This window comes from Patagioenas fasciata, chromosome Z (genome assembly GCF_037038585.1).
Source record: "Patagioenas fasciata isolate bPatFas1 chromosome Z, bPatFas1.hap1, whole genome shotgun sequence".
In the NCBI taxonomy this organism is placed as follows: Eukaryota; Metazoa; Chordata; class Aves; order Columbiformes; family Columbidae; genus Patagioenas; species Patagioenas fasciata.
In genome coordinates, this window is record NC_092560.1 from 6,453,943 (window position 1) to 6,468,441 (window position 14,499).

A 14,499-nucleotide genomic window follows, 5' to 3' on the forward strand; every position below is an offset into this window, starting at 1 on the left:
CTGTTGCAGCTTCAGCCTCCCCTTGCCAGGGGAATGTCTCTGCTTGTGTGTCCCGACTTCTGTGTCTGCTCAGTGCAAAGATGCTGCCCACAAAAACGAACACCTTTCACTTAAAATACTATTGCAGATGTGGACCCTAACCGTACCCATAGGCTGAGCCTCAGACAATGGTTTTTGAGCCATTGCCCTGGCAAAGAAGTTTCTGACTGCAAAGACCCCCCTGGCAGGCTGTCCTTTCCAACAGCAGCCCCTTGCCAGCCTGTTGTGTCCTGCTGACCTTCCTCTTGCATTTCCAGGGACTTGTGTTTTCTCTTACAAGGTTCATCCAGCCCCAGTCTCTGACGAGTCGCTACTTGCAGCAACATATCATGTGACAGACCGTGTAGAAATCAATGTCCCACAAGGACATCTGCCAACAGCTGTCTCTTCCTCCTTAGCTTCAAGTAGTGCATCTCTCAAGATGAAGCTGGAATACAGGAATGTTTCCACTAACCAGCACCTTCTCTTGTTATTTGAGAAGCCCTACTGAAATAGGTAGCCTGACTCATTTCTACCTTCTGTGGTGTTAACCTCTGCAGAGGGTGAGCCCCATACCGTGAGGTTCAGGCCAAGAAGTCAAATACCATCAATAGCTGAAGGGATGGGAAGATGTTTGGAATAACAATAGCTACTCTGCAGAGATTTTTGCGGGCACATGAAATACAATTGCTCCCATGAGGCACTTTGAGCTCTGTGCGCAGACCTACAGCCTGAGATTTGGTTGGACCAGATACTCCAAGTGCTTCTGGCCACCCAAGATGTGCGACGGACATCCTCACTCCTTTAGCTAATTAATCATCAATGCCCCATCCTCCCCTAACATTTCCACCTCCTAGCCTACAGCTGTTCCTGTGTCCTTTTAAACGGCAGACAGTGTGTTAGCAGAGACAAAAATTTATTAATACTTATGCAACAGGGGCAGATTACTACAGGAATACTACTCTGGTATTTGTCTTGCTCGCACTTGCAAAACACAGTTTAAATCAGATTCTTCTGACTCTGCAGCAGATACAGGGTAACTGAAAAACAAATCAAACAGAATTCTGGGTTAACTTGAAAGGCAAGAAAGCAGAGCTAAGAAACACTCAGAAAATCTGTATTTAAATGTCTAGTTTTGTCTTCTATCCCTCTAATCCCAACATGTATTTGCATACTGGAGTCCAGAGATGCTCCACAGAATGGAATCGTGGCACTTGCTGTGGTAACACCTGGGTCTCACAGCAGGACCTGACTTCGTGATGTGAGTGGGTGCATTTTCCAGGGGATTGGTATTGGAGCATTTGGAGTTTAGATCAATATTAGGAAAAGTCTCTAGAGCTGAAGAAAGTTCCATTCTCTTTCTAAATAAACAAGCATGGGTAACAGGTTTTTTTGTTGGTGGCTTTTTTTCCCCCCCTTTTTTTAAACAAGTTGTTGTCAGTCCTATTTTGTTATGTGTAATAGAAGAAGGCGAAAAAAATAAATCAACATAAGCACTGTATCTAACCTATTTAAAACTACAATCACAATGTTATCTGAATGCCTTACAACATTGTTTAAATCCAACAAGTAGACAAAAAAACAACAAATCTATGCAGGGTTTTTTATACATATGGTGAGAAAGTTCGCAAAGTGTTAAAATATATTTTCTGTTCTGTATGTTTCTGGTACAAGGAAGTGATGTGTAGAATACTGCATATTTATGAACAGAACCTTGACTTATACAAGCAATAATCAACTTCAAAACATACAATGTATATCTTAAAATATCCCCTAGAGCTGCTCATATAAAGTCAAATCCAGCACCTACTAAAGTTCAGCCAGCTGACTCTCTTTGACTCCAGTGGGCACTTGACTAAGCCCATGATAATTGTGAAGTACCTGACAGTCTAATTGTATTCATATGAAAAAAAATCACATTGCATAGATTTAAACAGGAAGACATGCAATAACAAGACAAGTCACAGTATAGCAAAACCTTGTTTCTTTGGTGAAACAGAAGCAGATATAAAAGTTACAAAGATTTTAGACTTTCATTCACAAAAAAACCAGACATTCACATTATACACTATACAAGATAATAATATAAATAGAGAAAAGTATTATGTGCATTGTTTGGGGGTGAGGGATGGGGAATGAACCGGCCAACACAGTGACACGCTGCCGTGCTGAACACACAAGACTGGGTACAGTTGATGGAGCAGTCACCGCAATTTCTTAGGAGATGTTGTCTGGAACTGCAATTACTGCTCCTAACGAGCTCTGGCAAGGTCACTCGATGGGCAGCTCTGCCTGGTACGAACTCCTAATGTGTTGGCCAGGTTTCAATTCTTTTTCCTTTCCCTTTCAACTTTTTGCATCATATCCCCACACTAACACAAAGGCGTTAACCTCCCGTCTGTGTTTGTATTCGTAATGTTATTTTAAAAGGTATATCAAAGGAAGATTACTGTTCTTTATTTTCACTCGTTTTTTCTTTTTCCTTTTTTTTCTTTTTTTTTTTTTCCTTTTATTTTTAATCCTGTGCCCAAAGGTGTGCAAGGCACTTTGCAGAAATAACAGTCCTTTCTGTGGAGAGGTCGTTTCAAACGTTACCTTCTACGCTTACTGTACACATCCAGGTCAGTCATCAAGCTGACCAGGGTAAGAAATCGTAATAGAAAAACTCCTACGTACACACTGCACCAACTACAACCTACAATCTCTTTGTGCACACACTTCTTTCTAGAAAGCCAAGATTCTGATTCTTCTGTAAGTCACGCAGTTCTCACCCAGCTAACCGCAAACAAATGATCCTGTTTAGCAGGAATTTTGTTCTCCAGGGAAATAGCAGTTGAAATGAAAGATGGTTCCAAAAGTGGAGCTCAGGGGCTAATACTGCACTGGCGAGCTCTTTCAATCTTCTTTGCATGGGTAAAATAACATCCAATAAATTAAATCAGTATGGCTTACTTCATTTATTTATGTACGCTTCACAGCTGCAGCATTCATACACAAACATTCATTACTTTATAAAAAGATTAAAAAATGGTTATATATACAAAATTATTTACTTTTTTGATTTTTGTTTGTTTTTTACAAAAAAAAAATCCCCCAAACACCAGGTCTATCTCCATTTTAGAATGCAGAGACCTGTAATATAGACCTTGTGGTTAATGTAGTGAAAGTAATTTTTTTTTTGCTCAATTTTCTTTTTCTTTTCAAAAAAATGTGGCCCTGGTTGATAAAGTTAATGTATTAGCACTTGGATTTTTACAGGCCCTCCTTGTCATGCACAACTCCTCCATGCAGTCCTTTCTCATGAATGGTGAAGCTGGAATGGAGAGCAGAAAAAAAGTTCCACATTGGAGTCCCTAGTTCATGCTTCGTGCCACTTTTATGTGCTCTGTCTGAACTCTGCATCGCATGGACACAAACTGTACCTCGGATGGGAATTGGTACAGCACCCATTAAAAAATAAAAAAAAGTCATGTAACTTGTGTGTTTATCTTCACCTGATAATAGCAAATTTCAGTCAGTGAAGTTATTTCAACCATTTCCAGCCTAAATAAACAACATAAAACCAACGTCATAAATGACTGAAGACCTCTGAGGCCGTTCTAACCATAAATATGCCTGAAATTAGTGTGACTTTTCATTTTATATACAGGATTTTAAAAACAACACACAATTAAACAACATTAAAATCATCTTATTTACATTTTCATTGGTGCTAAAATTGAGCTGTTTAAATATTGCAGAAGGCTGGTATATATCATAAAATGGTCCACACCGATGGCATATAGAAAACTAATAATCTTTATAGGCTGGAAATGGTTTCCTTTTATCCCCATAAGCACTTCTCCTTTTTTTTATTTTTAAATTTTCTGATAAACACCATATTTTTGCAAAATGCATTGTGAATACCGCAGTCCATAGTTTCAAAACAATTTGATAATACACCTATAAGTGATAGAAAGGCACAGAAAGTTATGACTTTGGCTGAAATGGTGGAAATCCCCATTCACCATTTAGCTCTCAGCGCCTTGAGTCCTGCCATGTCCTGATCCAGCGATGATAGTGTTTTGACGAATTTAATGACGTTCCCTTCCCCAATGAAGAATGTTTATAGTAGTATTTCTTAGAGTAAGTCCTTTGGTATGTGGATGCTGCAATGAGAAAAAGGGAAAAAAGGGAAATTAATTTAAAATTATTTAACTATGAATGAGCTGGCTACCCTTCATATTACAGTCCCATTTATTCTCAATTAATTAGAGGGTTAAGAAATGATTAACTGGTACTATGACCATGTTACCGACAGGAGAAGCACCTCTTACAAATAGTTAGACCACATTTGCAGAAAGGTTTGTGAGTGTTATTAGGAACCTGTTGATTCCAGGGGCTTTGTAAAACTGTTTTATCTTAATAACTTCTGTAAAAGCAGAAGAGGAACATCGTAATTAGTTTTGGAGGCCTGACTTTTTCCTACAGATAGAGTGAGCAGTATTGCTGTCATAATCTGTCATATCAGATTTACGTTTCTCTTAAAATATCACAGTATCACTGTGATACTGTGAAATATATGTTCATTACTTATTAATCTTAGGTTAGTCTGTTGTTTCTGATCCAGCACTGGTTTGCTTTGAAAGAACTCACGATTCATGCAAGTAATTTTAGGCATATCCCATCTTCCATTCCCTTGACACCGGATGGTTGGAATATGACGCTGGATGAAACCGTCTTTGCAGTGATATCTGATAAGGGAGTTGATCTCGTAACGAGGTTTCATCTTCCCAAAGGTCTTTGCATTTTCCACGACAGGAGGCTGACCACAAGCCACTGAAAGCAAGAGGGAACATAACCAAAAACTTCAGTTTGTAAATGCACTTCTGAATATGGTACTGACCTCTAAACTCTGGCTAAGGGAAGATGTCAAGGAACCTCTCAAAGGACACATCCAAACAAGGCCAGGGAGATCAGTCTTTTCTGTAGTTATCCAGTCTTGCAGACCAAATACAGTAATGATGAAAATTTGAAAACATCAGATAATGTTGTTAGAACTGCCTTTTTGGTCTTAATTTATGATGTAAATTTGAACCAAAAAGGTTGGCATACTCACACAAAGAAATGATTTTCACTGGAAAGCTGCGAAACCTGAAAACCAGTTAAGTTATTACAGGCATTTGAGAAAAAAGCCTCATTTTCAATACTTTTCATGTCTTCCTCAACAATGCACTGTTTAATAGCACTTAAAACTGACAGATCTGTCAAGGCACAGAGAACATGTTAACAAAAACTTGTAAATGGTAATTGGGAACAATGGAGTGCACGTAAGATTTTGGCTGCTTCTTTGCTTTCCCAGTCTGAAGAGGCAGAGGCAATTCCTAAAGGATTGCTGTGCAGCTCCTGGTAACAGTCAGGTTTCAGGTAAATATCAGCTCCAACAGTGTATTAGCCGAATGTGCTTTTCAGATTCCAGCGGTGACGTGGAAACTGGATGGTTTTGGAAAAGAGGAAGACAAAGATCATCGCTACATGATGGGTGACAAGTGTGCCCAACTGAAGACAAAAATCTAACCCCATAGCAGCCGTCAGCTGTCTGCTCTGGCCACCTACCAACATTCTGCTGCCGGTGTACTTCACAGCGATGCCATTCCTGGAAACAAAAGCTGGTGATGTTTTCGTGATATACAAGTAAGGTAGGCCTGCCAGGTACCTGAACACCTCTTTTGCTGGGATAAGCAGAAATTTGCCTGGTTTTAACCAAACAATTCAACTGCGTACACTTTTGTGCCCCGCTCAAGAACAGCTTAGGCAGAGATGTAATTATGTGGATACAGGATGACTTTGTGAGCGTAAGTCAGTTGAGGGGTCACCACACTAGTCACAAAAAAAGAGCCATAATTTGTCATTTTAACTTTATGAAACTGTAATTTAGAGAATTACGCTGTTGCTACTGGTAAGTTTGTACCTGTTCCTTTCTTGCAGGTGTAGGTAAGGTGGTAATTGCATGGTACGTCATTCCACTGCCCATTCTCGTGCCATATTATAACAACACAGTCTTCTCCAGCAGAAAAGAAGCTGTCTGGCTGGTTTGGTCGCCAGTTCTCATATTGCTGCAGAAAAGAGGAGCAAAACCTTTATTCCCTGTGCTGGAGTGTATTTACATTCCATTTTACAGAAGAACTCACAATACTACCTTTAGTGAAGAGCAATCTCAATTGTTTAATTCAGGCTGTTAAGCACAAACTAAACAAAGCTAGATTTATAATATCCTCCCACCCTATTAATAGATTATCTCAATAGTAAAAAAATCTTCCGATCTAACTTCTAATTTAGTCTAAACTGATGTCAGGTGAAAAAAGTGACACAATTCACCACAACCAAAATCTCATCCTAAGTATGTTGAAAAGCACTCTTTCCTATATTAAACAGGTAAAAAGTAGAATGTCAGGAAATGCAGTAAATGTTTTATAACCCCTGTTAGTCCACGTCTGCTAAGTGGCAAATTACAGGCTAGTTTCTCAGACTCAAAATTATTTATTCTCTGGGATGACGTGCAGAATTAGGTGTAAAATAAGTAAAGGTGTCAGAATGTGTCCTCGGACCATTGCAGATTGACATTTCCATTAAAAAGACCTAGGTGGCAGACTAAGCACGTACAGCAGCCTTTCAGCATTAGAAATGATGATCCAAATTTTGCTGCCTGTAGACAAATTAACTCCAGACATCTATGGATATATAAGAATAAAATGAGAAACTGGCACACTAGCTTTAGAAGTAGTCATCCCATTGTTACTACGTGATTAAAACAAAACAAAACAACAAGTGGGGCAGGCTTGCTTTGTAGGGATCCAGGCTGACTACTGTGAGTCTCCACTTATTTATCTACACAGTTCTGCAGGTTTCAGCTCTGAATCTACCTAGAGATATGTCCCTACCAAGAACACTGTGATGCTGGCTGCTGACAGACTGTGCACAGCCCATGCATGCACTAAACCCATATTTATTTCACTGTAGAATGTGCTCTTTCAGGCTTGGCTAAGCTCATCGTTGCACAATGTCAGTTTGGGCTGAAAATCAGGGAGGATTCAGTCTGTTTTTTTCAGTGATAAGCCAGAAAAATAGAAACAAAGGGAGTGTCACATGGATTGAAAATCTATGCAGTAGTCCTTGGTAGCAGACACACAGCCTGCTGTCCTTGCAGTCATCTTTATCCAACCTCTTGTTTAATTTTGATCCCAAATGAAGCATAGTAGTTTGAGATTGGCATAAGGTCATGTAAAGAAAGGCAAGAGAAGATTTAGGGAACTGCTCTCAGTGGTTTGCTTCAGGATTTCTGTTGTGACAGTCCAAGAAGAATTTAATGAAGGATAAAAATAGAGATCTGAAAGAACTGGAATTCACATAAACGCCAGACATTAACCAGGCAGCTAGCCCCTTGTATGGTCAAAATGACACAGTTTCTACAGTGCTTATATTTTCCTCAGTGCTTACATCTTTCTGTCTAGAGCTGACCCATATAAATGTCATAAAAGTTTAGCTTTCTATTTTCCTAACTTTATGAAATAACCACTATTAATCGCCTGGGCGAACACATTTTAGAAATAAAGTTAACATACCACACACAAGTAGTATTTACCTTACAATGAATTGAGCTGTGAAAAAAATGAGTTAAATACTTAACTTTTTCCTACCACATGTCATCTTACCCATCACAGGTTTTAATTATTCAGGCAATTTAACAACCATGGTCTAAATAAACTTGTTCTGCACTGTATTTATTACCTGTAATAAAACATCCCCCATTTTATGTGGAACTAACTTAATTCCATCTCTACACTTCCATGTTTAACAGTCCTAAACTACAATACACACTAACTCATTTACTCAAGTCCGGAATTCAGCATTTCACATTAGTTTATAAATCAGAGTAGGAGTTTTGCAAGCACAGTAGCCAAATACCATCTGTATGAGTCAAACGGGGCCTGCAATGTGAGGGGCTTCCTGAAAGATCTACTGCAAAAAAGAAAAGTTAGGTGTGCATCTCCTGACCCAGTGAGAAGGAAAGTGGGGAGGAATATGCCTGTCCAAGGTGTGTATTAATATAACCTGTATTAATGTGTGTATTAATGTAAGGTCCAAGGCCCTTTTTCAAAGAGGGTATTTTGGAATGTCCACTGAGCCAAAGGTTTAGCACCTTTTTACAGCAAAGCTGGTTAAGGATGCAAGAATCTGAGCAAAAAAGGTCACACTACCACAACATGGGGACAGACTTTTAGCAGGCCATGATACGACAGGACAAGGGGTGATGGTTTTAAACTAAAGGAAGGACATTCAGGCTGGACATGAGGAAGAAATTTTTTATGATGAGGGTGGTGAGAGCCTGTCCCAGGTTGGCCAGAGAGGTGGTGGATGAACCATCCCTGGAGACATCCCAGGCCAGGCTGGACGGGGCTCTGAGCAACCTGAGCTGGTGAAGATGTCCCTGCTCATGGTAGGGGTGGCACTGGGGGAGCTGGGAAGGTCCCTTCCAACCCAAACTTTGGGGTAACCAGAAAGAAGTGATCACCTCTCAATTTCAGCTCTGAATGTCTTACTACCCAACCCAACTGAAAAGCAAGGTTTGCTGGTGGAAGTCTCAAGTGTAAGCATGGATGGTTTCACCGCTGATACGATCAGCAGCAACTTCTTAAGCTGAGGCAATCCAATCACTTTCAAGAATTTATCCAGACATAAGGACACATAGAGAAATTAAAGAAAACAGCCAGGTTAGTGATAGAAAAGTTTGATCAGTAATGTTCTGACAGCAAAGACTTGTACAAGCCTTGCAGCTGTTTCCTGTGGAAATGATACTAGAGAGCTGTTTGTTTCCATAGGGATCAGAGTGTGGGAATGAAGGATATTTAATGGCTATTAGGGGCGTGTGAGCTGAAGGTGCTCAGCAGCTTGCCAGCTCCCACCCTAAACACATAGACCCCATATGCTCTTACTTGCCATAATGACTTCAAAATTTGTGTTTGCTTTGTTGGCAGGGCTGTAGTGCCATGGCAAAGGATTATATCTAGGCCCTGTGGTTTATTCAAGAATGTCTGATATCCTCCAGCATGACTTGCTGTTACCTCACATCTGATATCGTCATTGCACGGATTTATTTTGGCTGAATAACTTTGAGTTTGCTTGGTTTTAGTGCCAGAATTGCTTAGCAGAGGAAGTTCCAGACTGCTGAATTGCTTTCTTAGGTCTCCACCCAGGTCTTCTGTAGTTTTTCAATTCCTTATTTAGCCACTGATAATGGGATAATAATACAAAAAGATTCTCACAGTTTGAGTGGAATAAGTTGCTAGACAAATAAACTAATATTTTTCTTTCCTCTTACAGATTACATTTTTGCATGGCCATGAGCATGATTGTCGTTTTCACTTACACTGGTGTAAATCAGAGGTGACTGCACTATCTCTGGTAAACTCACAACAGCAAAGAAGAATAATGGTAAAGAAGCAAATGCCATAAGTCACGCACTGATTTGTACTGTTTGTATTCAAAGGTACTCCTTACAAACTCTCCTATCAAGTGTGCTAGGTGTGAAGACTTCTGTAGCCTTGCCATAAGCACAGTAAGCATGTAAGATACTCAGGTCATAATTATGCTGTTGGGAAACACTGCTTAAAATACCCTGAATAAGATGCCCCTTTTGAAGTGGCTGTGTCATCTAAGATCCTTGTATTTCAATCCACTACTGTCTTTTCGAAAAGTATATTGTACCAAAAGAAAACAAAAATCAACTTCATTCCTTGGCCACATGTACCATTCAGGTTTGTTTGGGTTTTAAGTTCATATTCAAAAAAGATTAGCCATATTCACAGACGAGCCAAAAACTGCTGGCATTGCTCCAGCCACCTGCTGCTAGGTTATATCTTCATGTAAACTGTTGTTGTCTCAGCAGATCAATGAAACTGCGCTAAGGAGCACGGTGTTTGAATTGATAAAGCTCAGGACATCCTTTTGCCAACAACCAAGCTTCAGTTGACACCTTTAGCCATGCTCCTAGCTGTACCATTCATAAGATGTGACTTATGGTTCTGAAAACCTAAATAGATTCACATGCTAAGTGGAAGAAAAGCTGCTATGATCCTTTTCAGCAGAAGCACTCAGACTGGGTGATCACACAGAGGGACCTAAAAACTATTAGTCCCCTGGTTTTCAAGCAACGTTACCATAACTTTTTCCCTGGGTTAAAATGCAAAGCACTTCCAGACTGTGTATTTTAGGACATATAATATTAATTGTGTGCATGACTCAAAATGCACTGCAAAGAAGGTTTGGCCCAGCACATTTTTCTCCTCCAGTTATGAAGCTTTGCTGAGGTGGCTGTGGAGAGGGAAGTTCAAACTAATGAGGAGAGTGAAGGCTGAAATCACCACTGCACCAGCCACCCTGCAAAGATCTCAACATCGATAATGGCAGGACACTTGTTTGTTTTGCTTTTGCTTTATGTTTTGTTTTAATAAAAAAGTGAGGGTTTTTGTTATAAGGTAACAGCAGGACCTAGCCTTTGGGGCAGAATTTTGGTCCCTGTGCATTACTTTGGTGCTCAGGAGCCACACCACTAGCCTGTCCTGCCATCATTTCGGGCTGAAAAATGGGGTTCCTGTTATGCTCTTCCCTTTAATTACTCTGTAATTATTAATTAATCTTTCTTGTATAGTTTTTTTCTTTCTATTGACACAAAAGCCCGCATTGGATTTACTTGTTCTAGCTTTCTTTGCTAAAGAGCACTGAAGATTTTCCTGCAGAAAGAGGGTGGATGGTGCACTGGTCGGAGCTGTAGCTGAGAGGGGGCTCAGTTCCTGAAGCTTCCTACGTGGCATGAAACAATGCACTTGGCTGCATAATTCCCAGTCTGTAAAACACTGACAATGTATTCTCTTGCCTCACAGGAGGAGCTTGGGCATGACGGTTACAAAAGCCCATGAAGACATTTTATTAAGTTCCACATTTTTGGGGAAGATTTCCTTATATGGCCTTGAATTAACTCACAGCCATAATCTGGCAGTTGAGTGACAGGCTGACTTTTCACATAAATCAAATCTAAGAAAATGAGGATTATAGCAAGAGCTGTAAAGCAGCTAACTTTATTAGCCAGTCACTACTTCTTCTCATTCAGACGGCTGCTAAATAAACTGCATGAGCATAGCCTTCCCATCATGAACACTACCTTGTGGGAGATTTGTTATTCAAATTTTCAGATAACCAGCCCTATCTGAAGGACTCATTTCCTTGTTAATGAGTAATCCACTCGGCTCTTCCAGATGTTTGCACTGCCGAGGTGAATCTACAAATAAGCGCTATCTCAGTTTTGTGACACTCATTTGGAAATTTCAGCCATTCTTTTATCTCCAAAAGGCACACCAAGTGTATGAGATCAATCGCTTTGATTTGGCATTCCAAAATAGTCAACAAGCACTGTGTTTAATGAAGGACAACAAGATAAACTACCGATGCAAACAAAACTTTACTGCTTGACCTCCTTGTTGTGCAAAGGCCAATAATCTTTTGTACATAACTAAAGACAGGAAATAATTTACTTGAAGTACATCTATTTAGATTTACAGGGTTAATGCTTTTCCTTCTGGGAAAAGGAAGCATGTTTTCAGCATGTTTAAATAAGATTAAAGTACAAATCTGTTTTGGCACTTTTTAGCACTTTTAATTTCCAATGTAATTTTTTATTTTCTTTCATTCTGGCTGCTTCCCTATCTGATTGCTTCTTAATGTAAGACAAATGAGGTAAATCAGAAAAAACAAGGTAAGAAGTAGGGACTGGCTGACTGGATGCTCTCTGTGCCATTTCATCTTAAAGTGCCATTTCCTGCCTGGTATTTATCACCAAACAATCTGAAACCACCACTGCGAAGCTCACTGCCTGTTGTCCTTTCACCCACCCTGTAAGTCTGCTAAGAACAGGAATACGCTTTTCTTACAATAGCGACAAATTCCCTAGAAATCTTTATCAGGAAAGCCCCTGAACAAGTCCCTCGCTGTGGTGGTTCTGTTATAACTGGATGACTTAAATAAAAATTACATCTCACTTTCCGTGAGTCCTGGCAATTACTCAGTTTTATAGGTTGGCTGAACTACAACGAGATCAGCACAAGGCTGCAACATGTATATGGATCAGTTCAGAACACCCTCCTTTGTGGCTCATGCTGTTATACAGCACTGATTGTGTTGCATGAGACACTCATGGGAAGTTTGAAAGAGATTGCATTTCCTTTCCATAGAAAAAAAAAATCAAACAGATTACTGTGAAGATCTGGCAAGGTCTGAAATATTTCCATTAAGTTCATCTAGTATTTAAATGCATTTATACACTGAGAAAGACAAGAAACTACCTTATGGCTCAGGCTCTGTTTCACTTAATTTAACCCTGGTGCTGCAAAGGATTTTTCTGCTTAATTTTATGAACGGAAGCAGTCTGACAGAACTTACCAAAACCATTAATGAGCTTAAAAACTCCATTCAGCAAGTGCTTAAGCATATACCTTGCTTTAAAGGCACAGGTCATGCCCTAAACCCTATAGGGTAGATTACATGCACAATTCAGACACGTGCTAAAATAACTTGCTGAAGGAGGGACCAAGCTAAGTGTGTTGGTAATGCTGTGCTGGGAGAATTCTGGTCAATTTTAAGACAAGTGCTACATTTAAATGTGCCTACAAGTACACACAAAAATCACATGTCACGAACCTGGTATTTTTTTACATCATAGTTGAATGGCTTCCGTCAAGCCCCTAATCTGGTCTTTATTTGTGTGGGATTTGGGAAACTGGCAGGATTTGGATCAGGCAGGCACCCAGCACTCCCCATTACAGAACCACACTGTGAGCAAGACAAACTCCCAGAAGGAGCTTTGCTAAGGACCTTCGCAACAGATTTCACTTGAAAGGGCTTTTTGGTAACAGAGCAGTGGGATGTATTGAAAAACCCTTTGTGTTCCTGTGCAACAGCTTGCAGAAAAAGGACTCTGAATAACATACACTCATGTATATCCATGAATATCCACAAGCACTGATTGTAGATTGAATAAGTGGTAAGATCTATGCAAAAATAAATAATTTTGGAAAGAAATCTAAGGAATACAAATGAAGCAAGTAAAAAGGGATAGCTGGTGAGGCTGAAAAATAGAAGCCCTATCAGTCCTGTCCTACGGGAGGAGTTGATCGTGTGGTGCAGCAGATGACTAGCTCTTTGATATTTTTCTAAACAATACTGTAGTAAGACAACTTTTCCACGAGAAGAAATCTCTAAGTATGGCAGGAAGCTTCCACTAGATGGCAATGTCTACTAACTACTGAGTCCAGATACTGACTTTGACTAATTCCAAAATAATAATTGTTCAGAAAAGAGGTCTCTTTTATTAACTCTTCAAAAGCTAACTGAAGCCAGTGAACACACTTCCATTGAATTTCATTTGCTCTGTACTAAATCTTCTTAAAATAATAACTTTCACGCACTGTATAGTTCAATTTTGTGGGCATATTGTGTGTGCTGGGCTTACAGAACTCACCTTAATACAGAGAATGAAAAATGTGGCAAAGAGCTGGTGAAATTCCCTTGCTAATGGGCGGGTGTTTTACCATCGAAGAAAAGTATGGTAGAGTGTTAAGTGTTGTTTGGTATAATACATGTTCTTTGGGTGTTACAATAACATAATTATATATTGTCAACATGATGCAAATTGCATGGAGTGTGACTTCTTCTTTTTGTGCATAACTACCAGGAGAGCCACTGAAAAAAAAAAAAACCAACAAGGAAAATCCTGCACTTTGTCATTTATGTCAACAATTACTGCAGGTTTGAAGCTGCCCAAGATTTTGAGCCTGGAGCCAACTGTAACAAGGCTCTGAAGTAACTGCTGACCCCCATGCTAAAAAGGAGACAAAAAACTGCTTTGTCCAAGACGCCCTCCTGACTGCCTACGACATACTGAACTAAAAATATACCTGTCATTAATAACATTATATAGTTCTCCTCCATTTAAATGCAGGTCAAATGAGCATCTTAAAAAGAGGCTGTAATGACTGACTGCAGCACAAAACCAAAACATTTGGTAGATTTAAAATCTCCTTCTCCAAGGATCCTGTGGGACATGGGCACAATGAGCTTTTTGTTTGCAGCTGACTACAGTACTTTTTAGTTTGTTTGCTTTATTTAACCCTCAGAGGCAGGCTCCTTCCCTACAATACTCAGGCCTTTTGAAGGATTTTGTGTTCAATAGAGTTACTCTTTCTGAGAGGGGTGCAGTTACAGATTTGTTCAAGTTAAAGCATTCTGATTCACTGACCAATAAAGGAAGGAAAAGAGAGGGCTTTGTTTTTGCCAGAATTAAACTTCTGTTTTGTTTTTATTATTTTTTTTTGGGAGGGGGTGTTGTTTTTTGTTTTTAATGTCTCTACCTAACACTGACAACCTGAGGTCTAGCATTGCAAAACACAAAGC

The 14,499-nt window shown here is 39.6% G+C and overlaps 1 protein-coding gene across 3 annotated transcripts in view; it reads right to left on the reverse strand.

Annotated features, from left to right (window-relative positions):
• Nucleotides 1-917: 917 nt before the first annotated feature.
• Nucleotides 918-14,499, reverse strand: part of VCAN (versican) — a 114,882-nt gene continuing 101,300 nt past the window's right edge. For 2 of the 3 annotated variants that reach the window (XM_065861198.2, XM_071802320.1), the window contains exons 13-15: nucleotides 5,969-6,113; nucleotides 4,654-4,836; nucleotides 1,980-4,166 (exon numbers count right to left, since the gene is read on the reverse strand). In XM_065861198.2, coding sequence (XP_065717270.1) covers nucleotides 4,036-4,166; nucleotides 4,654-4,836; nucleotides 5,969-6,113 — 459 coding nt within the window. In that variant the 3' untranslated portion in view covers nucleotides 1,980-4,035. Of the gene's footprint in view, nucleotides 1,059-1,979; nucleotides 4,167-4,653; nucleotides 4,837-5,968; nucleotides 6,114-14,499 lie in introns of those variants that run through there. The other variant, XM_065861201.2, reaches the window with a different exon arrangement.